This window comes from Erythrolamprus reginae, chromosome 5, assembly GCF_031021105.1.
Source record: "Erythrolamprus reginae isolate rEryReg1 chromosome 5, rEryReg1.hap1, whole genome shotgun sequence".
NCBI classification, from domain to species: domain Eukaryota; kingdom Metazoa; phylum Chordata; class Lepidosauria; order Squamata; family Dipsadidae; genus Erythrolamprus; species Erythrolamprus reginae.
Genome location: NC_091954.1, coordinates 62,576,970 through 62,604,226, shown reverse-complemented (window position 1 = coordinate 62,604,226; position 27,257 = coordinate 62,576,970). Strand labels below are relative to the sequence as shown.

At 38.8% G+C, this 27,257-nt stretch overlaps 2 protein-coding genes across 6 annotated transcripts in view; both read right to left on the bottom strand.

Annotated features, from left to right (window-relative positions):
• COL17A1 (collagen type XVII alpha 1 chain) overlaps positions 1 to 27,257 on the bottom strand; it is a 250,351-nt gene that overhangs the window by 137,123 nt on the left and 85,971 nt on the right. The window lies entirely within an intron of this gene.
• The window catches only part of CFAP43 (cilia and flagella associated protein 43), a 67,930-nt gene that overhangs the window by 13,803 nt on the left and 26,870 nt on the right, over positions 1 to 27,257 (bottom strand). For all 5 annotated transcript variants that reach the window (XR_011559195.1, XM_070752754.1, XM_070752755.1 and 2 more), the window contains exons 15-33: positions 25,962 to 26,131; positions 24,037 to 24,186; positions 19,758 to 19,888; positions 18,465 to 18,633; positions 17,908 to 18,012; positions 14,981 to 15,058; positions 14,297 to 14,422; positions 13,604 to 13,708; positions 12,803 to 12,919; positions 11,542 to 11,745; positions 10,981 to 11,187; positions 10,473 to 10,562; positions 10,298 to 10,378; positions 9,561 to 9,686; positions 8,048 to 8,167; positions 7,652 to 7,759; positions 6,958 to 7,044; positions 5,677 to 5,765; positions 3,216 to 3,423 (exon numbers count right to left, since the gene is read on the bottom strand). Coding sequence is in view for 4 of the 5 variants with exons in the window: in XM_070752754.1 (XP_070608855.1) it covers positions 3,216 to 3,423; positions 5,677 to 5,765; positions 6,958 to 7,044; positions 7,652 to 7,759; positions 8,048 to 8,167; positions 9,561 to 9,686; positions 10,298 to 10,378; positions 10,473 to 10,562; positions 10,981 to 11,187; positions 11,542 to 11,745; positions 12,803 to 12,919; positions 13,604 to 13,708; positions 14,297 to 14,422; positions 14,981 to 15,058; positions 17,908 to 18,012; positions 18,465 to 18,633; positions 19,758 to 19,888; positions 24,037 to 24,186; positions 25,962 to 26,131 (2,471 nt within the window). In the remaining variant the exon portion in view is untranslated. The remainder of the gene's footprint in view (positions 1 to 3,215; positions 3,424 to 5,676; positions 5,766 to 6,957; positions 7,045 to 7,651; positions 7,760 to 8,047; positions 8,168 to 9,560; positions 9,687 to 10,297; positions 10,379 to 10,472; positions 10,563 to 10,980; positions 11,188 to 11,541; positions 11,746 to 12,802; positions 12,920 to 13,603; positions 13,709 to 14,296; positions 14,423 to 14,980; positions 15,059 to 17,907; positions 18,013 to 18,464; positions 18,634 to 19,757; positions 19,889 to 24,036; positions 24,187 to 25,961; positions 26,132 to 27,257) is intronic.

Below are 27,257 nucleotides of genomic sequence, written 5' to 3'. Positions count from 1 at the left end.
TTGATTTAGTGTCTGCTTGCCAGCTGCGCAGCCACAGAAGTCGACGCAATGCAAGGGTGGCGGACATCCCTCTCCCCGCGAACTTGGCAGCATGTAAGGTGGCGTCGGCTTAAAATTCCGTCGCTGCCAACAACTTACTAAGATCCTGGCGCATTCTCCCCTCCTCTGGCCCCAGGCGAGACAGCATATCCTCAATCCATACTATGGAGGCTCTATTAAAAAAGGATGCAGCTGCTGCTGCGCGGAACCCCCAACCGGCCATCATATGTGTCTTCCTCAGAAGTACCTCGGCCTTCTTGTCCTCTGGCTTCAAATTGTCCCCCATCTCAGCAGGAACCAGAGCGTTGGAAACCAGTGTTACCACCGGCTGGTCAATAGGAGGGAACTGAAGCAAGGCCTCTACTTCATTGTCAAAAGTGTAGAATTTCCTTTCTACCACTGATGGTCCCTGGGCCGCCGGCGGATACTGCCATGGTCTTTTAATGCTTTGTACAAAGATCTCTGATGCCGGGACATGGTCTGTTTCAGGCTTAGGCTCCTTCAACAGAGTAGAGAATCTGGATGGTATGGCTTGGGAAGGCTGAGCCGGATCCTTTAACTCCATTGTCTGCTTTGCCTTATATAATAGTGTCCTGAACGAGGATTGTTTAAACAGACCCGCCACCAGCGGCTGTTCTGGAGGTGTTTCATCCTCTGACATATCATAGTCCTTGTCACTATCCTCCATTAATACTGGCTCTTCAGTCACAGATCCCAAACCTGAAAGGGGCGGTGCAGACCAGAGATCCCGGCTTGTGACCTGTCTTGGCTGTTGAGGCCCTTGTTGTGCTCCAACTGCTATGCCCTGCGAGTAGGCATTAGTAATTAGCTCCTGAAGGGCTGGTGGCATATCTTGCCACGTATCTGGCTGAGCCCTGAGTCCCGCGGCTGTAGGTGTGAAGGTAGCCGCTGGAACCGTTTTAGGTTGGGGGGAGCAACCCCACACTGATCTCTCCTGGCCCGCTGAGCCTGGCCTACTTCTAGGATTATGTAGCAGGGGCAACACTTGGTGGTCTGGAGACCAATCTATCTCAGCTCTGGTGTCCCCATGAGCTCTTGGGGTCATTGGACCGGCAGCCTGCCCAAGCCCCAACGATGGTCCAGCCTTGGCTAAAGGAGCTGCATTAAGGGCTGCTTCTAACTTTTGTTCAAGGGCTTGGATCCGCCTCTCGGCCTCCTTGATGGCTGAGAAGGAAGAATGTGAAGATTTTGCCTTCATCTTCCCCTTATCTTTGGGCTTGGGCAGTGGGGTAGTAGGGAGACTTGGCTCTCCACTGCCCTTCGCTTCCATATTACTCACAAGTAATCAGCAACCACAGCGAAATAGGAACGGAGCAAACACGGAGCTCTGCTGACACTTCGTTTGCTGACAACCGATCCACAAAATGGCTCCCCGTGCCTACTGTGTAGTGCGCCTGCGCCTCCAAGCCTTCCGAGCCATTCCTCGCGCCTTTTTAAACGGCTACTTGAGGAAGAATACAGGAGGGGGGGTTCCCGCCAACCGCCAAAATGGCGGGCGCGGTGCATAGCCGTTTCCAATAAGGGGACTGAGGAGGAGCGCTGAGCCCTTACTGTCCCCTCCGCCAACCTTGCTCAAAGAAAGGGGGATCATGCTTCCGCATTCCCCAGTGTTTCGGGCGGCCGCCGAACATATGGGAGATCGTCGTCTCCGTTCAATCCACATCCTCCTCCCCTCCGCCTGTCAGATCGGCTCGGCGATTCTCCACTGACTACGCTGGCCGCAATGAAGCCTGCGGCTTGGCCGCCGAACATATGGTAGGCGGGGGTCTTTGAAGCCTGCCGCTTTCTTTTCCGAGCGGCGGCTGCGGCGGTTGCGTGCGGCTTAGGAGGAGCCCCAGCTTCGCTGTGAGGCAATTGCTGTTATTTTCGGGGGACTACGTGTCCCCAAGCCTCCCAGTGGGGGGGGCGGACCCCCCCACCTTCGGCTCCCAGCCGAGTTTGGCCACAGAAGCCAGTGACCCCAGACTGACACCCCTTCGTGGGACGGTACCCTCTATGAGGAAAGAGGTCTCCTGGGGGAATCTCGGTGGGGGATGCTGCCCACGGAGGGCAGAAACCCCTCCTGGTCTTCTGCAGCATCTGCAAAAACAGTAAAAAAGAAGAGAAAACAGGTTAAACAAGTTAAAACAAGATAAAACCATTAAAATAAACTATTTCTTTATTACAACTAAACTCATACGTCTCGTTACATGGACTGAGTTTTTAAAACTGAGCTCACTGGGGGCAGGCAAGGGGCGGTGCCTAATATTATGTTAATTTTAAACTCAGTCTCGACCAATAGGATTGAGAATAACCCATATTGGACTCTCCTTCCAGATGCAATGGAGAACCCATAATTTAAAAAAACATGCACACAACATACCATACATAAACAGCCTGGGGAAGATATTTCAGTTCCCCCATGCCTGACGGTAGAGGTGGGTTTTAAGGAGTTTGCGGAAGGCAAGGAGGGTGGGGGCAGTTCTAATCTCAGGGGGGAGCTGGTTCCAGAGGGTCGGGGCTGCCACAGAGAAGGCTCTTCCCCGGGACCCGCCAAACGACATTGTTTAGTTGACGGGACCCGGAGAAGGCCAACTCTGTGGGACCTAATCGGTTGCTGGGATTCGTGCGGCAGAAGGCGGTCCCGGAGATATTCTGGTCCGATGGCATTAAGGGATTTATAGGTCAAGGCCAACACTTTGAATTGTGACCGGAAATTGATCGGCAACCAATGCAGACTGCGGAGTGTTGGTGTAACATGGGCATACCTTGGGAAGCCCATGATTGCTCTTGCAGCTGCATTCTGCACGATCTGAAGTTTCCGAACACTTTTCAAAGGTAGCCTCATGTAGAGAACATTACAGTAGTCGAATCTCGAGGTGATGAGGGCATGAGTGACTGTGAGTAGTGAGTCCCGATCCAGATAGGGCCGCAACTGGTGCACCAGGCAAACCTGGGCAAACATCCCCCTCGCCACAGCTGAAAGATGGTTCTCTAATGTGAGCTGTGGATCGAGGAGGACGCCCAAGTTGCGCACCCTCTCTGAGGGGGTCAATAATTCCCCCCCCCCCCAGGGTTATGGATGGACAGATGGAATTGTCCTTGGGAAGCAAAACTCACAGCCACTCCGTCTTATCCGGGTTGAGTTTGAGTCTGCTGACACCCATTATACATACTTGCTGTTCACTTTCTACTTTCATTCGCCTCGCTGCGCAAAAGCGTTCCCAGTTACTGATGTCAAGCCCCTCAGGTCTGTTTTCAGGATTGTCCATTTCATCAATTGCTTTCATTAAATGAGCGAGAGCATCCTGATACATTTTGGCAGAGCCCGGCCGTTCCCCATACGGATTTGCAGTATCTGTTTGTACTTTCGTCTTCAAAGCCCTTCCATTATTGAACACAAAAGGCAAAGAAAAAAATTAATGTCTCCTATAACATGATACATATACAACAGAAAAACATGTATATCACTAGCTTCATTTTGTCTTAAAAAAAACATAACTAGCTTTTTTTTAAAAAAAAACCCCAACACCTCTTTATTTGTATTTAATTTCTGATGTCATTGATGATGGGCACTGATGATGTTAACTAGTTTGGGTAATGAAACATCTGCAAGAAAACAAGCAAACTTAGAGAGCACTAAGCACCACTCATGTCAACCGTGAGCTACAAATATTCTCCTTCATTATTTAATTTCTATATACAGTGATCCCCCGGTTATTGCGTTCCCGACCATTGCGAACAGGCTAATTTGCGATTTTTCAACCTGGAAGTCAAAACACCATCTGCGCATGCGTGCCCTTTTTTCTATGGGCACGCATGCGTAGATGGCGCCGGGCAGATCAGCTGCTGGGCGGCTTCCCTGGGTCTTCCCCCTCTTGCTTCCCCCTCTTGCTTGCCCCCGAGCCCCCCAGGCCGGCTGCGACGTTTTAAAACACGCGCGCCGCTTCGCAGCTGTCTCCTGAAGCCGAACGCTAACTTCCGTGTTCGGCTTCAGGAGACAGCTGCGAAGCAGCGCGCGTGTTTTAAAACGTCGCAGCCGGCCTGGGGGGCTCGGGGGCTTGCTGGAAAGCCCCCCCAGGCCGGCTCCGATCGTTTTAAAACAGGTGCGCCGCTTCTCCGCTGACTCCTAAAGCGGGGAAGTTCGCCAGGAGTCAGCGGAGAAGCCTCGCTGCTGCGGCGGAAGTAAAAACACCATCTGCACATGCGCAGATGGTGTTTTTACTTCCGCAGCGCTACTTCGCGAAAACCCGCTCGTTGCGGGGGGTCCTGGAACGGAACCCTCGCAATGATCGGGGGATCACTGTATAGACCAGTAGGAAGGTTTGCAGTCTTCCTTAATTTAAACAGAGATTATTCGTCTCTGTGCTACTGTCATTTAGACAGTATATTGTAGTTATTCTTTGTGGACCATATGTTATTTTGCTCTCTGATTATGTAGCATCTTGTATTTTCCTCTGCAGTTGTATAGTATTCCATTTATTTAAAAAAGTATTTTAAAAGAAAAAGGAATATGGCAGCTGAAAAGAGACTTTTATTATAACACTAGTAACTGTGGCTGCCACTTCATTTCATTTAACAGAGATTGTTTAATTGGTATTTTTAAACATTCTTGTCATGTAAATGCCCTTAGAACTGAAAAATGAACTAATTTAATGAGTTTCAATGATTTTTAGTGTTTTTTTTTTCAGATACTATCTATACCAGTGTTTTTTAACCAGTGTGCCACGGCACACTAGTGTGCCGTGAGACATGGTCAGGTGTGCCGCGAAGCTCAGAGAGAGAAAGAAAACAAGAGAAAGAAAAAGAAAGAGCAAGAGAGAGAGAAAGAAAACAAGAGAGAAAGCAAGCCAGAGAGAGAAAGAAAGCAAGAGAGAGAGAAAGAGAGAGAAAGAAAGCAAGAGAGAGAGAAAGAAAGAAAGCAAGAGAGAGAGAAAGAGAAGAAGAGAGAAAGAAAGCAAGAGAGAGAGAAAGAAAGCAAGAGAGAGAGAAAGAAAGCAAGAGAGAGAGAAAGAAAGCAAGAGAGAGAGAAAGAAAGCAAGGGAGAGAGAAAGAGAACAAGAGAGAAAGGAAGCAAGAGAGAGAGAAAGCAAGAGAGAAAGAAAGTAAGAGAGAGAAAGCAAGAGAGAAAGAAAGCAAGAGAGAGAAAGAGTGAGAGAGAGAAAGAGAACGAGAGAAAGAGAAAGAGAGAGAGAAAGAGAACAAGAGAACGAGAGAAAGAGAGAGAAAGAGAGGGAGGGAAGGAGAGAGAGAGAGACAGACATGGAGGGAGGGAGAGAGAAAGAGAGCAAAAAAGAGAGGAAGGAAGGAAGAGAAAGAAAGGAAGAGAGAGAGAAAAAGAGGAAGGAAGGGAGAGAAAGAGGGAGGGAGAAAGAAATAGAGCGAAGGAGAGGAAGAGAGAGAGAGAATTTTTTTGTCCAAACTTTTTTTATCCCCCCCCCCTGCTCAATGTGCCCCAGGGTTTCGTAAATGTAAAAAATGTGCCGCGGCTCAAAAAAGGTTGAAAATCACTGATCTATACAACTTCAATTTTTGTTTTGGAAAGCAATGTTGCTGTAATAGTTCTTATAAGATTATTACTGTAAGAGGGAATTCACAGACTTTCAGAAAATGATTGAACTAAGGAAATGTTTGTACCTTGGTCGACGTTTATAAAGTTTGAATAGTTGATCAATATAATGAATTTGAAGATCTGAAAATTCCTTTCTAAAACCACGTTCCATAACCTATTGGTCAGAGGGAAAACAAAAGTCATCTAAGTTTAAGAGTTTATTATGTCTATTTCCAGTTCTGCTACACATGATGATTGTATTTACATAAAAGAAGAAGCTTTAAATTAAGGAATGTTGAAATTTATCTCATTATAGTCATATTCATTTTGTATTTGCTGACTTTAAGGTAACATGAGAAGATCTTTCCAAAATAAGCAGCATACATAAAGAATTCAATAAGAAAGTATGGCCAAGCCAACCTAATCAAAGCTCTGATCCTTTGTAGCTGTATGGAGCCGGGGTGGTGCAGCAGGTAGAGTGCTGTAGTGCAGGCCACTGAAGCTGACTGTAGATCTGAATGTCAGCAGTTCAGATCTCACCACCGGCTCAAGGTTGACTCAGCCTTCCATCCTTCCGAGGTGGGTAAAATGAGGACCCAGATTGTGGGGGCAATATGCTGGCTCTGTTAAAAAGTGCTATTGCTAACATGTTGTAAGCTGCCCTGAGTCTAAGGAGAAGGGCGGCGTAAAAATTGAATAAATAAATAAATAAATGCAATACTGATGTTCAGACAGAAAAGTCAGGGATTCAGTTATATTGTTAGAAATGTTATCTTCATTTTTGAGCTCCTTTAATTCTGTCGTACTTGTTGGCTACAATATTTTTGTAAGCAGAACAATAATCAAGATGGGAGCTGTATAATTGAAGTTCTGTCTACTTGTATGTGCAGACAACATGGTAAGTACAAAAGAGCAGAGATTCAATTGCACAGTCCCAACCAACATCTTGATTTTTTTTTTTGCAGTGGTGTCCAACTGGTTTAAAGAAAGAAAGAAATGTTTGCTAGTTGGATCTTTTGGCTTACGAAATAGGCTATTTACCCATGCTATGACAAAATAATCTCCAAGGCTATTATGTCCGCTAATAATGAGCAATTGCTTCAATTTTTAAATAAAATACCCACATAAACAATCCCAAATGAAGATGGAAGTTGTTAATTTTCTAGCTTAATCCATTCCATTAATCAAATTCAATAAACTTCAATAATTCAGTAACATTAAATGCCACAGCTTCAGATAAAAAACTGTGTTAATCTAGAGCAGTGTTTCTCAGCCTTGGCAGCTTGAAGATGAGTGGCTAAAGAATTCTGAAAGTTGAAGTTCATAAATATTCAATTTGCCAATGGTTCTAGAGTTTAAAGTCTTACTTTGTCTTCAGCAATTAATATATCGTAGGCTTCTCTAAAAACATCTACTTCTGATTTTGCTGCCTTTACTGCTTCACTGGTTATTGCCTAGTAAAATAAACAAAGATGGATATGATTGCCTGTGATTGGAACATAAGTTGTTAAATCATGTTAGCACAATTGGATGGGTGATTATGTACAGGAACTCTCTCTCTCCCCCCCCCCCCCTCCTTGGACTAGCTTTACTGAGTTCAGGACTGGCCTCATTCAGAAATGTAAGACATTTTGTTAATCACATGAAAAACCACAAACAAGCAAAATATATTTTATCTTAGTGGTATGTGAACCAGGGGTGGGCTATTGCCCAGATGGGGGGGGGGGGGAAACGCAGTGGGGTAGTAAAAATGGAGCTCCACCCCAGAGCACCCAATTTTCACTGAAAGATGTTGAAAGAAAATGCAGGGCATCCTGCATAAGCCACACCCAGTGTGGTAAAAATTTTGGTAGCCCATCACTAAGAACCAGTATATGACAACTTTTATGAAATATAAGGGTCATTTATAAAGAATTATTGATAATATTTTCAAGAAGATGAGGGAATTTTACGAGAAAATTATTTGTTGAATGGGTCACTTTGATTCTAAAAGGGCAAGTATCATGAGAAATAAATATGTTGTCAAGATCTCCCTCCACCCCATGCCTCAGATGTTCTTGCCTTTTCCTTCCTTTTTTTATTAAGATGGTAATGGAGTGCAGCTTCTCTTGAAGTCAGCTCTTCATCCAAAAGCAGTGAGAAGACGATGTTAGTTATTTTGAGCTCTTCCTGGTAAAAGGTTGATTAGATTAGATTAGATTAGATTAGATTTATTGGATTTATATGCCGCCCCTCTCCGCAGACTCGGGGCGGCTCACAACAATGGCAAAACAGTACATAGTGAACAAATCCAATACCCACCAATCCAATTACAATTTTAGGCTAAAAAATTCATAAAAACAACCCCAATATATATAAAAAACAAGCACACAATCAATCAAACACCAGAACAAAGAGAACAGACAGTAAGTGCTGCTTATAAGCAAAGATGATAAATGCCGTATTATTCAAGCTCACCTGGTATATAACCATTTCACAGTGGACTTTTTTGTCAAAGAGCCTGTTCAGGATTTCATCAAATCCTTGAGTACTTTCCTGAATTGAACCCTGAAGTTTTTTCAGTTCAGTTTCTAGAATCTGTGGAAAGAAAAGGTGCAGTGTGTTTATGTGATAATATTAACGGCAGATAAGAATAATACATAAGAAATGTTTGGAGTCTCTTCAATCCTAATAATCCCTTTTTACATTTTTCCAAGACAATTATGTTTGTAAGAACAAGAGAGAAATATGGAATTTGAAAGACCAAAAAGAATTACAGATGAGAAATTTTATGAGCCAGAATGACTGAAAAATTAATCAGATTCTATCTCTCACCACTCTATAATCAGAAAAAGCTAAAAAGGTCCTGAGCAAGCAAAGAGGAGAATTGGAATAATCCTCCGGGATTGGGCAGCATAGAAGTCAAATAAATAAATATAACTTGTTGCCAATTTAACTATTTATTAGCAGCTCATTTTCACTTCTGAGTTTCAAGAGTTGATGAAACATATTTTGAGAAAGACGTTTTCCAGTGGCTTTAATTTCTTTGAGAATTTCCTTGTAAACTCTCCTGTTTTCTCTTCCAGTATCTGAAAAAGCTTTATATAAAAATAAAGCCAGGATATAGAGTCAATTTAATGTAGTGATTCAGACAACAGGTTAGAAAGTGGGAAACTTAAATTCTAGTCCTACCTTAACTATGAAAGTTAGCTGAGTGACCTTGCGCTAATTAGAGATATTCTTGAGTTATTTGTAAAAATAATAAAGGCAGGATAGAAATAAAAATAAACAAATATCCCCAATAATTGGAATCTGATTTTAAAATATGAGTTTCTGATTTAACAAAAGAAATTGGATTGGCATATAATACTAAACCAAACTGAAGGATATCAGATTACAATGATTTAGTTCAGATAATGCATTAATTCCAGCCAAACAATCTATGTTATGACCTACTATGATCAGAAATTAATACCAAGCTATTAATAGTGTAAAAGAAAATCCCCTTCATCAAAACTCAGGTTTGTAAATGTATTTTGTTAATTTCATGACATTAAGAAAAATTTAGAGAAAAACTACCCTTAGTTTCTTGGTCATTCAAGTTGAATGAAAATTTAATTTAAGAGAATTGGTCCACTAGTTTCTTGTGAATTGTACATTATAAAAGAATAACATTTGAAAAATAGTAAAAGTAAACAACTAAGGTGGCATGTTGCAGACATCTTATTCTGTCTATGGCAGAATAAGAAATTAATCTGAATACAGGAACTGGCATGATTTTTGCCATATGATTCATGCTTAGACAAATTACTCATTCCTAGTTACTTAAAATTTTGAATATGAAATGTGATTATTTTAAAATCTGACAATGGAATATTTGGAAAAGAGATTACATTGGTCATATTTAGTAATCAGGAAGGCTTTCCTAATAAAAAACGTTCCACTCTTTAATGAAAGAGAAGCTTAATAATCTTCCTTTGTATCTGTTTACCTTTCGATGTTTTTCTCTTTCTTCATTCAGTTCTTTAACCTTCTTTTCATATTCCTTATATATTTTTTTTTCTTCTTCATTCCAAAGGGCTTCTTCTTTTGATACAAATGGAGGTGGTGGGATTTCCTGAGTATATCAAAGAAAGCATTTCAGAAACAACAGTGGACATTGGATATTTGCAAAAACTAAAAGGTTAAAGTTCTAAATGCATTTTTCAAGCATTTATTTTCAAAGTTATTTTAAACAAGTTCAACTTGTTTAGAAGTTAAAAATCGGCTTTCCATAGGGTTCAACAGATACCAAAGAGGGATTGGGGAGCATGTTATTCTTATATTACATAGAAGATGGATGCATTGTTGAATATTTTTAATTTTTATTCCTTCATTTATTTATGTAAGAACATATATACTTATAGATGTGGGCACCTGTAGGTGACATGCTTGTAAATTTAACATCTGTTGCCTGGCTTAATAACTCTGTTGCCCAAATTTTCTAATTTTTAATTCAGTGTGTGCAAACTCACTAATCTTTTCTCATTCTTTGTCTTTTATCTGCATTTCTCTGTAAGTCTTCTTGTGTATTATCCTCCTCCTTGCCTGCCTATTATCCTACCTAAATCTTTCAATTGCATCTGTTTGATCAGAGATAATATTTTGGGCACACACTGATTATGAATGTACATTATATTAGTTGGTAATCACATGAAATCTTTATTATGTAATATAAACATAACTCACCATCTTCAAAATATCTTCCTTTTTTATTTCAAGGACTCCATTCATCATGTCCATAAGGCCACGTTCTCTTGCATTGTCACCCTGAAGAATGGCAGAATAAAAGATCAGAGATAGAGTAGAGAAAGGATCAAGCTAGAAAAACTCTGGAAAATAAGGCCCTGTCACATCAGGCTACCTGAGCAGCAAGTCGTCTTTTATATTCAATCCGAGCCATGATTTTGTTTTTTGCCTTCTGCACTGGGGTTAAGTACTTTTCTACTTTGATCTATGGGAACAAAACATGAGGTTTAGTTTCTTCTATGACAAGTAATTCACATTTTCCCCAACAAGCTCCCCAGCTACAATTTCCTTTACACTTTTACTTCATAACAAGCATGGATTCTTTTAAGCCTTGAGTATCCTGTAAGATTTAAATAATGGAATTCAACAATGTTTAAGATTGTAGAATAAATTAATTATTGTGTTATTCTGATTTAAATTACTACTTTTATGCATGATGTACCACTATTATATATTAATGTCATTGGAAAGAAAAGTTTGTCACTATCTTAATACTTTTAAAATTATTAATATTTTTTTATCTGACACACATAAATGCATTCCATTTGTAATGTTTTACTTCTCTATGTATGTAGACAACCAGTATCTCGTTAGATTAAAACCCAAAATAAAAAATACCTGACCTCTGATTCTTGAACCACCAGTGCTCGCTCTGGTTTCTCGTTATCTGTAAGAGTTGGAACCCAGATTTCTTCTTTAATATCAAGTTGGTTCAATATCTGTGATATTCTTATGTTCTTCTCTTTCACACGTGCAATTTCCTGCTCTTTCATTCGTGCAACAGAATCAAACTCCTTATTGAAAGCACTCTTCATACTATAGATGATATCCTGAAATGTGAAGAATATCATGGCGGTATTAGAAGCAAATAGCATATGGTAATATTGCTTGTCAAATAATTGAGTTTCTTAATTGATCTCAAATAGTTTAAAACTGCTTGCAATTCTGACCATTGGTCTCTAAAGATTCTACATTTGTTTCACTGTCAAAGCTTTCTCTCCTGAAAACATGACATGGACATCCAAACACGAATTCCAGAACACTTAAATATGATTTATATAAAACCCAATTTATAGCTAGCTGGAATTATTGCTCAGTTATTCTTGCTATAAGATAAAGAATACTTTACAAAAGCAATCTTGTCTATGTATAGTGGAAGAAATAAACAAATACGGCAAAGTTACCTGTAGCAATATAATTTGACTTATTTTCTCCTCTCTAGTGTGCAGTTCCATTTGGCTATATAAAAGAGATGTGTTCCCGCCATACATTGCACTCAGGCTCCCAACCAGAGCATCTATTTTTTTTTCTTCTTCTTCTTCTGTCTTCTCCCCTTCCTCTTTAATGTCTGAAGGTTGGGCATCAAATTCCACAATCTTCTTTCGAAGCTGTTGTATTTCAAGACATGGAAAGCCAAAACAATGCAATACTGTAAGTTTAGAATAGAATATAGAATAGAATAGAATAATTCTTTATTGGCCAAGAGTGATTGGATGAACAAGGAAGTAGAAATCAGTAAGTTTTGGGCCTATTCATTGGCTAGGTAGGATGCTGCATAAGTCCCGTATTCACCATTTAGTGCTCAGGAGTCAGGACTTCTAAAGTATTTTACGCCAAAAAAAGGGGATAGTTTACTTTGATGTAACATGTGGTTTGAACGTTGTCTTCTTTTCACTGTAGTGCTGTCTGGTGAGATTGTGGACATAACTTTACAGCATAATGAGGAAAATGAGTTAACTGAAGTGATTGCACTTCTTTCTCATTTTTTTCACCATTGAATTCCATTTTGTTGGACAGTGCCAAATGTTCAAGTCTGTCAAGATCCTTCTGTATATTAAATCTATCTTCTGGAGTGTTGGCTATTCCTGGTAGGTTAATGTCATCTGCAAATTTGATGATTTCCCCAATTATCCTTTCATCCAAATCATTGATGACTATGTTGAAGAGTACTGGGCCTAAAACAGAGCTCTGGGGTACCCCACTGCATATCTCCCTTCAAGTAGATGAAGTTTCATTGAGGATTACATGTTGAGTGTGGTTGGTCAGCCAGTTACAAATCCATCTGGTGGTGATGATGCCTAACCCACATTTTTCTATTTTATCAAATAGTAGGTTATGGTCTACTTTGTCAAATGCCTTACTGACGTCCACGTAAATTATATCAACAGCATTCCTCTGGTCCACTAGTTTTGTCACTTTGTCAAAGAATGCAATAAGATTAGTCTGGCATGATCTGCTTTTGAAAAATCCATGTTTGTCAAATATATTTATCTTATATATTTATCTTTTGGGGCTGTTTTCTGTTATGTGAATAATGCACATGGGTTAAAAGCTATGAAATGTTTTATAAACTAAGCTCTAGATGAATAACCCACCCGAACTGTTTCAGCACGGGAATAGGTAAGCGAAACACTGGAATATAAGAATGATCAGACAATATTCTACCTTCATATCTATTGATTCAATCTTCTTTAAATATAAAACTATTTCCAACATTTTCTTTTCTTCTGGACTCCGTCCTTTCATTGGATAATTCTGAACTTCACAAGAAGAATGAAAAGTCTTTGGAAAGAAAGGAAAAATGCAAGTATAACTCATGCTGTTTCCAAATACAATGTTTACTATAGTTCTAACTTACAAAAGCTTCATATTGTATTATTAGAGGTGTATTATTGTATTATTGTTGTACTTAGAGGTGTATTATTGTATGATTATTTTCTTTTTAAAGCCATCTTCTCCCATATGAATTATTCTCATGATGCTCTTCATTATTGGGTAATAGTTTTGGATGCATTATAAATAATTGGTTAACAACAGTATTTTGGAATAAAAATTCCATCAGTTATAAAGTATTTACAATGACTTACAATAACAATTCCAGCAGTTGTGGTGATTAACCAAATCTTGCATGGTCGTTAGTGCAATGTCATGTGAGCACCATCTGCTGGCTTTCCACTGACTTTGTCAATATCGCCAATGGTGATCAGATGGCTATGAGATGCTGCAACCGGCATAATCATAAGCCCATTGCTAAGCACACAAATTATGATCACATGATTATGTAGTCACTGCAAAGGCTGAGGAACAGCAGTAACTTTCCTTATTTAGCCCCATCATAACTTCAAACAACTGCTAAACCAAGGACTACCTATAGTATTTTCTTAGATTTAATTAATTTAATTAATTTAAGCATTGCCTGACATTTAGTTACAGCAAAGTAAAAGTGAGAAAGGAAAAAATAATTACCTTAATTGAACGTCCTTTAACAACCATGGAATCCCAACACTCTCTTTTGATCATCTCACGTAAATAGCAATTGGCTAGATTTTCCATCTCTATATCCTTCCTTACCTTTATCATAATACAGAAAACAAATGAGGATCCATTTGGTTTATATGTCACTCCGGTTAACCCTGTACTCATGTAAATCACGCAATATATACTATTAATCAAAAACTTACGTATCACAAAAATCAAAAAACCAGCCACAGATTTAAACATTTGCCGATTATGTTGATAGACAAAATATTAATTTGAAAACTCTGTAAATAAAGAAAAGTTTAAAAAGTTCTATTCGTTAATATAAGTGAAATTTAGATGTGTAAATTTTAAGTGTTATTTATATAACACTTGGAAAAATTGGAGAATTGTGACTTACAAGGATTTTTTTCCCTTTCTTAGAATCTACAGATGAAGAAGAAAATACAAAAATGAAGGCAGAAATAAATAAACCAATTCCTTGGGATAACCCTATTCCAACTTCTGGTTTGTTTATTTATTTTAATGGTGAAGTTATTTGATCTTTAGAAATATGTAAATCTAGCCTTAACGAATAATATATATTGTGTAACTCTGGTTGACTTTAAGCATTCTAGAATTTCTCTTTTGTGTTGTTCAGAACAAATAAAAGTAAATCGAATCCCAACAAGTTTACCATACCCTTTCCACTTCTGAAGCACTGAATTTTTGCTGTTTCTCTTGTTCTTCTACATCCAGATTGAATTCCTGTTGGTCCAGTTTCTCAATTTTAGGTGCAACTGAATTTTCATACATCATTTCTTGAATCTATTTTTGTAATGATATAGAAATTAATACTGAGGGAGTCATGTATTTGTAAAGGGATGGGAAATCTATTACTATCTTTATATACTATATGTTTGAAGTATAATTTACAAACATGTAAGATTTAATAATAATAATCACTAACCATGCTAAGTTTAATACGAGTGGAAATGCAACACCATTGGACACAGTCAAGAAGAAACAAGGAATATGACTAATACATCTCCAAATAGTTGAAAGACTGCATTTCCATATAATTACCCCTGCGGGTACTACCTCTTCAGCAACTACATATAGCACATTGTATCTTTAAATACAAGATTAATACAGGTCCATTTCGTATCAGGAATGTAATGAAAATTCTGAACATAAATATATACGATAATTATTTGACAGTATAAGTTTAAAGAAATCATTTGCACTGTGAATTAAAACTGGCATAGCCATTCAGGGACTAGCATGAAGATTGCTAGTTTAGATTCATTGAACCAATTTAAACAATAAACAGTTATTTCACACACAGCACTCCTGGAAGCAGATTTGGGATTTATCAATGCACACCTTTTTACGAAGCACTTTAATTCCCTGTTTTAGTTCTTTTCTCTTTTCAGCAAAACGTTCAGTTTCATCCTTGATTGCCTGAAATGTGACAAGAGACAGAAGAATGGGAATTGTGCAATTTTTGGCATACAAAATAAAACAAGGTAGATCTGCATTAAAACATGAAAACTACATTTTGTACAAGTCTGCAGAGATTCTCAATGATCCAAGCCATGGTTCTCCCAAAAGGTTCTTTTTTAGGAGGCAATTGGACTTTCTTATTTTTTCTTTAGGCCATTTTGCTTCTCATCCAAGAATCTATATTTTGTAAAGTTGAAAAAAAAAATCCAAGCACTATCCAACACTAGCTCTTTTTCCCATAGTAAGATTAAATAGTACAAAACCTGAGAAAAATAGCAGATCAAGTCACTTCTAATCCATTAATCTATAAAAGTTCGAGCTTTAAATAAACTTCCCTATTTCATGTAGAATTCTATGCTATTTCTAGTTAGCACTGCAAAAATTCTAAGGAACAACTGGACTACTTACTCAGACAAAGATCTAGTTTACACATCCAGTACCACATCCAAGAAACCATGCATTCTTAGAGAAGGAATTAGCAATGAACTAGGATCCATTGTCTATTTCCCTTTCCTAGTCCACTGTTGGAAAACTTTTTTGGCTTGGATTCCAAAAGGGTGCATGTGCACGCAATAGCATTTGCACACGTGCCCACACCCATAATGTAATGCCCTCCCCCCATTTCTGCACATTCGCACAAACCACCAAATTGCCTTTTCCTGAGCATATGCAGGGGCCTCATTGAAGCTCCAGACTTTCAGTAGACCATTGGGCTATTTTTCGCTCTCCCCAGGGTTCAGGAAATGCTCCTGAAGCTTGAGATGCCAAATAATGGCCCAATGGGCCAACTGGAAGTTTGGAAATGAAACAGAAGTTTGAGCTGCATGACTACTTACCTTCAGATCGTTGTAACCAGGTCTCACAGACCTCAGCCCATTTCTTCTGCAGCCGGCAAGAGTTTCCTGAAGGCCTCTCTAGACGATAACAGAGCTCTGGGTGGATCGGGAGACCTTCAGGAAACCCTTGTCGGCTTCAGAAAAAATGGGCCAAGATGTGTGAGGCCCGGTTGCAACTGTCCAAAGCCAAACAAGTTTCTGAGGATCTCTGACAGCAAAAAGGAGGCTAGGGGTGATGCATACAACTGAACTTCTGGTTGGCCCATTGGCCTGTTTTTCACCATCCCCAACATTTCAGATGGCTTTCCTGAAGCCTGGGGAGAGCAAAAGTGGCAGAAAATCAACTGGCCAGTGTGCACATGTGGGCTGGAGTTGACATGGGGCAATGTCTTGCATGCCCACAGATATGGCTCTGTGTACCACCTGTGGCACACATGCTATAGGTTCACCATCATTATTCCAGTCCTTCTAAATTGCCTATATCTCAGTACAGATAGATCTCAACTAATTCATTTAATGGCCATTCAAAGTTACAACAGCACTGAAAAATGTGACATCACCATTTTTCATACTTAAAACCATTGCAGCACCCCCATGATCATATGTTCAAAATTTAGATGCTTAGCAAATTTATGATGGTTGCAGTGTCCCAGGGTCATGTGATCACCTTTTGCAACCATCTGACAAGCAAAGTCAATGGGGAAGACAGATTCACTTAACAACTGTGTTACTAACAATGACTGCAGTGAGTCAATAACTGTTTCAAGAAAGTGTCTATGGAGATTTTCAGTCATCCAGGTCATGGTTGTCCCAAAGATACTTTTTCAAGAGGCAACTGGACTTTCTGGTTTTTCTTTGAAGACCTTTCGCTTCTCATCCAAGAAGCTTCTTCAGCTCTGAATTGATCCTTTCATTCCGCACCATCCAGTCAGAGCTGAAGAAGCTTCTTGGCTGAAAAGCGAAACATTTTCAAAGAAAAACCAGAAAGTCCAGTTGTCTCGTGAAGAAGCACCTTTGTAGGAAGAAAGGTCATACAATAGGGCAAAACTCGCCTAATCGGTGTCGTGTTTAGCAACAAAGTTTGGGTTGAACTGTTGTTATAAATCGAGGAATACCTATAAAGGAAGGGATTAGATTGGGGAAAATAGAATATTCCTACATTTTTCTTTTTCTTAATTCTGATTTTTTCAACATACCAAAAAACATAGAAACATAGAAGACTGACGGCAGAAAAAGAACTCATGATCCATCTAGTCTGCCCTTATACTATTTCCTGTATTTTTTATCTTAGGATGGATATCTGTTTATCCCAGGTATGTTTAAATTGTTACTGTGGATTTACCAACCACGTCTGCTGGAAGTTTGTTCCAAGGATCTACTCTTTCAGTAAAATAATATTTTCTCATGTTGCTTTTGATCTTTCCCCCCAACTAACTTCAGATTGTGTCCCCTTGTTCTTGTGTTCACTTTCCTATTAAAAACACTTCCCTCCTGAAAACACTTCCCTCCATAGCTAAATCAATCTTGGCATCCTATGGTAGATTTTATTTTTATTTACTTATTTATTTTGTCCAATACACAATACATATTGAAGAGAATAGACATGTAGTATTATATATAAAGAAAAGGATAGAAGAAAAGATATAAAAATAGAGGAGAAGATATATGAAAGGAAGAAAAGATATATGATATATGAGATAAGGAGAGACAATTGGACAGGGGACGAAAGGCACACTAGTGCACTTATGTACTCCCCTTAGAATGAATGTACTGTTTATGTAGAAATGACCATGTGTCCTACATTGCTTGGTTTTATTCATAGTCAATTTCATAAGGCAATAAGATACCAATTTTAATCAAATCACAGTAAATAAACAAAGAGGCAAACGACCATCTGTCCATTTTAGATCTTACTAGAATACTAGAATACTATACTACAAAAGTACCTTCTATACTATACTACAAAAGTACCTTCTCTGCTTTCTGATCTAACCATGAATTCTCTTCAGATTTTGCTTGTGTAAGTAAATAGTATTCATCTTCATCAGTCACTTCAATACTTGCTTTTCCGTGTAACTTGAATGAAAAAAAGCTCATTTACAATAGTTAAATAACAATGTATTGTGTTTTTAGTTGACTAGATATATAGTCTATGTTTCAACTATATTTAGTATCAGTGTCTTAATTTTTGCTACATATTTAATTTCAGGATGGGAAGTACAAATTAAATTAATGTAATTGAATTACTTTACTGATCAATTATAACAGAACTACTGTAAGTACGCCATTGAATCAAGGGGGTAAGGACAGGCATCGTGATTGTTATGATTCCCTGTGAATGATCACACATTACAGATCTACACAGCTAGTTATACTACTAATAAAATGAAAATGAAATGAAAAAGAAAAATAAGCTTCAACCACAAAGATTTTACAGCAAATAATTAATCTAATTCCAGTTCCCATCTTTATCTTCTCAATATTTATTCTATTGCTTATATTTGCTATATATTTAAATAGCATAAGACCTGTGAAGAACTAGTCTCAAAGGATATGCTGAATGTTGATTTTGATGTTATTGCCCATTCTGCCATAGTATGCAAAATTAAGTTTTCATTGGAAATATAGTTGTCAAGTTTAATTAGAAGTTGTGTCCCAAAGTCAACTGCATCCTTCATTTTGCGTTCCCCAATCTTCCTAGAAGAATTAAAGGGAAAAAAAAGTCAAAAAAGAAAATGTGAGTAAGAGGGTTAAGCAAGATGGTTAAATATGATTTATACAAATAATCTTGTGAATCTTTAAGAAGAACTTCAAGTCCATGTTTTTTTTTATCTTCACAAAGAAGCAGCTTGCTTGCTTTTAAAAGAAAGCATTGATTAGTGGGAGATTAAGGGGAGACAAGAATATATCAATTTTGGCAATTTTTCCAATGTTCAATAGGTTTACAGATTTTTATTGTAATACCTTAATGCTTGCAGATTTCAACAAGCACTGAATATACTTTTAGTATCATAAAAGTGATTTAAACTTCCTTTCTTCCTGTATCTACATACATTCCCAAGAAATTCTGGCAACGTAGAATATCATATTCTCAGGGCAGATGGCTTCCCTTGAATACAAATGTATCACTTTGCTGGTTTATTCATAAAACATTTCCACACAGTTTGGTCAATAATTGTAGAATTACACCCTACTTTGCAGAACAGATGCAAAAAAAGAGTAGAGATTGTCATTCCCCCCCCCCTAAATGTTTTAGTACTATACTCAGCACATTGTTGTTTCTTCTTTTTCATCCTTATAATAATATCGATATCTACAGGAGCAGACATATCACAGACAAATTTTGCTTGTTCCTTCTGAAAGCATCCCAAATCTGATGTATTTTGAATAAATACATAGATATTTCTACAGAAAATTGTGAGATAGTACTTTTTTTGAACCCTGAAATAAGCACTTGGCCTTACTGCCATGCACTCAAAAGCCCAATTGGGCTTATTATCAGGGATGTCTTTTTTGGGGGGAAACAGAGTATTTGGTTTTAATCAAATTAAAACATCTCTTAAATGGGTTGAGTGCAGCAATGGGATTTCTTACCAGTTCACACCATTTCTGAGCAGTTTGATGAACTAGCTGTTGGAAGAAATCATTAGGGAAGAGAACTGATTGCTACATTATTTGAATCCCACCACTAGTTGGGGACTAAATAATTTTATCAGCTGATCTAATGTAAATCAAAATATATAAAGACAAACAGCTCTTTTTTTGAAAAGTAGCAGTCTGCTGAAAATAAATCACCCTTTTATTCGTCAATGTGTACATACTTCCATTTTAGACAAACAAGAGCTCCATCTTGGGTTCCGGTGGCAAGTATATATTGGCTATCCAATGAGAATGCCAATGATTTAATTCCTCGTCCATTATACGAATGGCAGTATTCACAAGCCAGCATATCCTTAAAGAAAGATATTTAAAGAAAGACATCTAAGGAAAAAAAATTACTGTTTTATCTACTGCCTAAGGAAATTATTGTGAGGAAAAACTGGAAAGAGATAATGAAAACTTTTGCAGGTTGCCTATAGTTTAACTATATGAGAAGACTAAAAATGGTTTGGTAGCAATAGCTTTATTTTAGGTATTGGCAAACATTGCAATTGTAAAGTATATCTCAAATATGTTATTTGTTTATTTACTAATTCTTATCTATCCACCTACCTACCTACCTACCTACCTACCTACCTACCTACCTATCTATCTATCTATCTATCTATCTATCTATCTATCTATCTATCTATCTGTTCTGTCGGGCTCTCTGGTACACTCCTCCCAAAAATTCACAGGTACAAATTTCAGACACACACACGTTTGAAAATTCAAAACAATGTTCTTTATAATGAAAATTCACTTAAACTAAGCACTCTTTTGGTATAGCAAAGAGCACTGGTCTCCAAACAAACTGGTAATTTGTACAAGTCCTTATCAGTTCTGTGATACTTAGCTTGCAACTGTGAGGCAATTCACAGTCCTTCTTTCACAAAGTGAAACACACTTTGCTGTGGTTTAGTTTCCAAGCGGGGAAAAATCAGCACACAAAAGGTCAAAGTCAGTAAAGCAGTCATGAAACACAACAATCAGATATCCTCCACAATGGCCAAACCCACAGGCTGCTATTTATAGCAGCCTCACTAATTACCACAGCCCCACCCAACCACAGGTGGCCTCATTTTCTTTGATAATAATCTCTCAGTTGTTGTTGCCTATGCATCGCTCTCCGCATGCGTGGCTGTATCATTAACTCTTGTTCTGAATCCAAGGAGGAGCTAGATAATTTATCTCCTTCTGAGCTGTCTGCCCCACCCTCCTCCTCCCTGTCACTCATGTCTTCTTGGTCAGAGGAGCCTTCATCAGCAGATTCCACCAGGGGCAAAACAGGCCTGCAGCATGTGGATGTCTCCCCCACATCCACAGTCCTTGGGGCAGGAGCTGGGCCAGCGCTAACCACAACACTATCTATCTATCTATCTATCTATCTATCTATCTATCTATCTATCTATCTATCTATCTATCTATCTATCTATCCAGTCAAATTTCAAAAAAGAAAATCCCATTATCTACCTTTATCTCAGTGATAAAGATCACTACTGAGAGACACAGATAAGGTGATAGATGGAACTTTGAACTGTGTAAAACTCTTAATCTTTTGATCCTATCATGTAACAAGAAAAAAGTCTTCCTTCTTCCCTCTAAGAAACTTCCTACTAAGAAACTTTGAAATGATTCTAATTAAAATCCCAAATTAGAGATGTTAACAACTGATTAAAACAACCATACACTAAAGCATTGTATAAAATATACAAAATAAGCAATGAAAATAATAGTCAAAAAGTTTAAATTATGCAGTAGCATCAATACATTAAAAGGCATTTGAGAGTAAAAATATCTTTGCCTGGAACTGAAAAGGCAGTAAGAATGCCTAGTGGGAGGACATTCATATTTGGGGAGCTCTCAGGCAGACATGTGCTGTACCTCAGTAGAAGAGGGCAGCCAGTTCAGGTCCTCCAAAGAGAACCTTAGGATATGGTCAGAAACAAATGGGAAAGGCACTTGTTCAGATACTGTACTGTGTTCTCAAGCCATTAAAGTATAAATTAACACCCTCACTTTGAATTGGCACCAGAAAATTTGTATCATTTTGGATTGCCCTGTTACAGTCAGTCTGCTTGATATTATTTTGTATTAAAATTTCTGAAGCATATTCAGGGGCAATCTTTCATGGCAATAATTTAATTGTGAAGTCATCTGAGTAGTGATGGGCGAACCAAACCCGCACAATTCGGGTCCGTACTGAATTTTGCAGTGTTCGGTATGCCAAACACAAACCCAATTTTTTTTGAAAATTCGGGCAAAGTTCAGGGTCGCGTTCGGCATTTGGAGCTTTGACGTCACCAGCAGGTTGTTAAGGACGCCAAGGTGATCACTTCCTGAATTCCATGGAATCCAGGAAGTGATCACCTTGGCGTCCTTAGCAACCTGCCGGTGACGTTAAAGCTCTGCCCCCAGAATCTCTTCATGGAAGGGTTTCCCCAGCTCCTTCAAAAGGAGGTCTTCACGTAAAAATAAACATTGTTATTTTTACGAAAAAGGACGCTGCAGCGGCACTGCAAGCAAAGGGCAGTCCTTTCACGTAAAAATAAACATGTTTATTTTTACGTGAAAGGACCGCCCTTTCAGCAAACATTCCTTGTCTATAATAGATTTAATTTATTAGCTATTATACAGTCAATTAATATAATATAGAGAGGACTAACTGAGCAATTCCTCTAGCTTACTTTGATCTGGTGAAAAAAAGAGATATAACTGTGGAGAATCAGCATATGGACATTTTAAATTTCCAAAATTATATCACTAAATAACTTCATGTAGAATCACAGAATTGGAATTTGCAGAACCCACGTGAATGCCATAAAAATCCTGTAGAAATTCCTCACATTTACTTTTTTTGCAGATGCAAAGCTAGATAATCAGCAAAAACACTATTGCACCTGAGTCTAGCTTTGACAAACTTTCATGTAGGAGAGCATGTTTGATGGATTGAAAACTGCCAAGTGGAATCAACAGTATGCATTCTTCTGTTTCTCACTTGGCAAAACTAATTCAACAAATTTATCAAGGCACTTCAGTGCAAACTCCAAGTCTAAACTCCATTTCATCCAGAATATCTATTTAATCCAAGGATGTATGGATATGATCAGCCATCATATGCTGAAGCACCTTGCGCAGAACAGAATAAAAAATAATAAACTGAGTCCGTTTGGTTGTTCTAGATCAGTGGTTTCCAATGTCCCACAGGTTGGCAATTTGATTTTTAATAGGAGCAATGTGTTTAAACCAAGTTAATGGTCTTTTAGGCTTCCTTCGCATGAGTTCACTTTTTTGAATAGTAAGAATTATATAGGAGGAGAGCATCAGGATTTTAGAGATGCTTAGGTGCAGTATGGCCAACCACTGTCTTAGATATACAGTGATCCCTCGAGTTTCGCGATCTCGATATTCGCGAAACGCTATATCGTGATTTTTAAAAAAATATTAATTAAAAAAAAAACCACTTCCGCGTTTGGCTTCAGGACTCAGCTGGGAAGCGGCGCGGCTGTTTTAAAAGGTCGCAGCCGGCCTGGGGGGCTTCCCAGCACCCCGCCGAACCCCCAACCCGGGTTCGGGGGGGTGCTGGGAAGCCCCCCAGGCTGGCTGCGACCCTTTAAAACAGCCGCGCCGCTTCCCAGCTGAGTCCTGAAGCCAAACACCAAAGGTGAACTTCCGCATTTGGCTTCAGGACTCAGCTGGGAAGCGGCGCGGCTGTTTTAAAAGGTCGCAGCCGGCCTGGGGGGCTTCCCAGCACCCCCCCGAACCCCCAACCCGGGTTCGGGGGGGTGCTGGCAAGACCCCCAGGCCGGCTGCGACCTTTTAAAACACCCGCGCTGCTTCGCAGCTGTCTCCTGAAGCCGAACGCTAAAGCCAGCACCCCCCCGAACCCCCAACCTGGGTCTTCCCGGCCGCCCACGCAAAGGGGAAACCCCGGCTCCTCGCTGATGCCCGCCGCTCGCCCGCCCGCCAGCAAGAGGGGGAAGACCCAGGGAAGGTTCCTTCGGCCGCCCAGCAGCTGATCTGCTCGGTAGCGCAGCAGCAGCGAGGAGCCAAATCGGGGTTTCCCCTTTGCGTGGGCGGCAGGGAACGCAAACTCCACCATCTACGCATGCGCGGCCATAGAAAAAAAGGGCGCGCATGCACAGATGGTGTTTTTACTTCCGCAACTCTACATTGCGAAAAATCGATTATCGCGAGGGGTCTTGGAACGGAACCCTCGCGATAATAGAGGGATCACTGTAAACAGAAACATCCAGAAAAAAAATCACTCATTCCTTCTATTAACTTCCAATTTCTATAGTAGTTCATTTGCATGTTTCAGTCACAGCAGAACAGGTAAAATGAAACCATCAGTGTGTATTTACTTAATACTGTTTGTAAGTATGTACCTTAAACTCCAAAGAAATTCTTTTGATGACTGAAAGGAACACAGATTAAATGAAAAACTAAACTGACAATTACCAAATTTGAGGCATTAAAAATACATAATTGGCCACTCTCCGCAGCTGAAGCTAGCCATTTTTCATGAGGTGACAAACACAGGAATGCTTGTCCAAACTGTTTGCTTGGTATCTTCTTCTCTGACATGATTGGTTGGTCTTTTGATGTCACCTGTAAAGTAAAACAGCAGTGCCATGTACATGAACTGTTGTGGACAATGGAATATCGAGGGTAGCTCATGTCAAATTAAGAAAACTAATACAATATAACCAAACACACAGCAGGATATTTATAGGCCATCCTGAGTCCATCAGGAGTGGGGCGGCCTATAAACCCAATAAAAGAAAAGAAAAATTATTTTGCCTCCCATAAGATCCAGGTTATAACATGTAGAGCACTGTCAGCTGCTCTGTTGATAATGTCCTTTGATATAATTCATTTTCCCATTCCCATTCACTTTCAATAAGCCTAGAATAAAATAGAGTTGGGATCTTGAAGGTCTTCTAGTCCAGTCCCCTGCTCAAGCAGGAGAACCTGCACTGTTTCAATTAAGTAACTGTCTAGTCTCTTCTTTAAAACCTTCAGTGATGGAGTGCCCACGATTTCTGAAGGCAAGCTGTTCCACTGGTTAATTGTCCTCACTGTTAGGAAGTTTCTCCTCTTTCTTCTTTTATATCTCACTTAAAATTCTATCCACAGAAATATTCTTTAGTTCCTCATAGACCTAGCTGGCCTGATTCCAGTTCAATTCTTGTTCAACTTTACACCATTTAATACTTCTCTCAGTTTTTATTACCAACTGGTACTTATTCAGCCTTCTAATTCATATACAGCTCAGATCAAGATAAAGCAGTGGCACTAATCCTGATCTTATGAGCTGCCTTATAATTCAAAAAGAGCTTTTCTCTTTAAATGCCCTCTACAAGCATAGCAGTTTCTCACTGCGCTCTTCAGCCGCACAAAATGAACATTCCCAGAATTTCTCCATTTTTAAAAGGACAATTTTTGGTGTATAAGATGCACCTTTTTCCTCCCTAAAAGAGGCTGATAATTAGGGTGCATCTTATACTCTGAATGTACTTCCCCCCCAGCCCTAACTAGCTGCTAATGATCTTCCCAGCTCTTACCTTTCATGCTCTTTCATTGTTTCTCTCTGCGAAGAATGTTTTCCAAGCCCTAAGTCTTTGCAGGGTTTTTTTCATTACTCTAAATTGCTCTGAGTAAGTTTCTTTCCAGTCCTAACCAGGGGCTAACAATGTTCCCAGCTCTTACCAGCTTGCAAGCTCTTTCATTGTTACTCTCTGCAAAGAATGTATTCCAAATTCTGTCTTTGTAGGGTTTTTTTCATTGCTTTACTTGCTCCAGATGTTTCTTTCCAGCCCTAACCAGGTGCTAACAATGTTCCCAGTTCTTACCCGCTTGCAAGCTCTTTCATTGTTACTCTCTGCAAAGAAGAATGATTTCCAAGCCATAAGTCTTTACAGGGATTTATCCATTGCTCTATTTGTTCAAACTGTTTCTTTCCAGGTGCTAATGATGTTCCCAGCTCTTACTGGCTTGCAAGCTCTTTCATTGTTAGTCTCTCATAATTTTTTTAAAGCCCTTAAGCAGGGGATAAAATAATGTGCTAAAGCTGACCAGACTAATGATGCTAGTGAAATGAATACCTGGTAAGCAGATTCTTTTCCCTATTTCCCCCCCACAAAACTAAGGTCCGTCTTATATTCTGGGGCGTCTTATATTCCCCAAAATACGGTAATTAAGAAATTGGAGCAGAAAATAGATTTAAACTTTCTCCCATTTGTTCTACAATTCTGGTTTAGACTGTGAAATCCAGAAGTGCAATTTCTAAGAAACTTTTTAAAGGAATTGAATATATTTGCATACATTTACATTTTGTTTAATATGATCCATAATTAAAGTTTAATTGTGAAAGGCGGACATACGTTTTCAGTAAGATGATATCTACAGATGTAGGAAGCTTGGCTATTATAGGCAAATAGTGTTTCATCCTTCCGCTTGGCCAGAGAAATTAGTGGGAACTCTAATTCAAATATATGCTTCTGAATGACACTGTCTTTCAACAGCCCTCTTTCTGTGATACACATTTCATTGTCTGCAGATTTAAATAAGAAAAAAAGGATAAATATTTTTGGGTAATATTTTTACTCTTAGGGAATATTCAGTAAGAAAAAAAATAACCAGATTTAATTGGGTCTTCCAAAGTGTATAATTATCTCTGGATTATTTGTATTTAAGCTTTTGTAATTGGCCTTTTAAATGCAATAGTAAAAAAAAATTCTACAAGTATATATTGAGGGTTTCAAAGTCAAGGTTTCACAAGCCTCTTTCATTAGTTTGGGGGAGGGGCCACAACACTTAAACCATTTCATACATAGATACATATTGAAGATACATATTAAATGCACATTTATTAATTTAAGAAAATCTGGCAAACAAGGCAACTTGCAAATCAAAGCTGCAAAAGAGCGCTATTTCACCTTAATATAAAATTGATAGTGCTTTTATTAACAGAATATTAATATTTGATCAAATATTATTATTGGGCTGATACACATTTCAAATCACTAACAGTAGGGTGATAATTTAGAAAAACAACCAGTTTGATATATATTAAGGAATTAAGATAGAAACTGGGAGACCATAAGTTCTGATCACACGTTAGGCATGAGGCTAGGCCAGTCACACTCTCTTTCAGCCCTGGGAAATAGATAACGGCAAACCACTTCTGAAAATCTTTCCAAGAAAGTTGCAGGCGCTATTACCAGGAATCAATACTAACTCAAATGCTATATCAATCAGGCGCTCTAGGAAACTAGCCCCACTAAAAGTTGCCCAAATCCTGCTTCTCTTTTCTTCTTTGCTGAGCAAAGCAACAGTCTTTTTCTTGTTTACTTTCTGATTTCTTCTTTCTCCTTGCTAGGAAAATCCCTTGTTTGTTCTTTTTTGCTTCCTTGCCTACATGCATGCAGTTATTCTACTCCTTACCTGTAGAGAAACTCTTGCAATGGGGAGCCAGATTTTATTTATTTTTATTTTATTTATTTATTTTTATTTATTTTGTCCAATACACAATGAAGGTTATAGAGAATATACTCATAGTAAAATATATCAGATAAAGAATAGAAGATACAGGAATAAAATATATCAATGAAAGAGTAGAGAAAGGATATAGGAATAGAAGAAAAGCTACATGACATATAGGAGAGACAATAGGACAG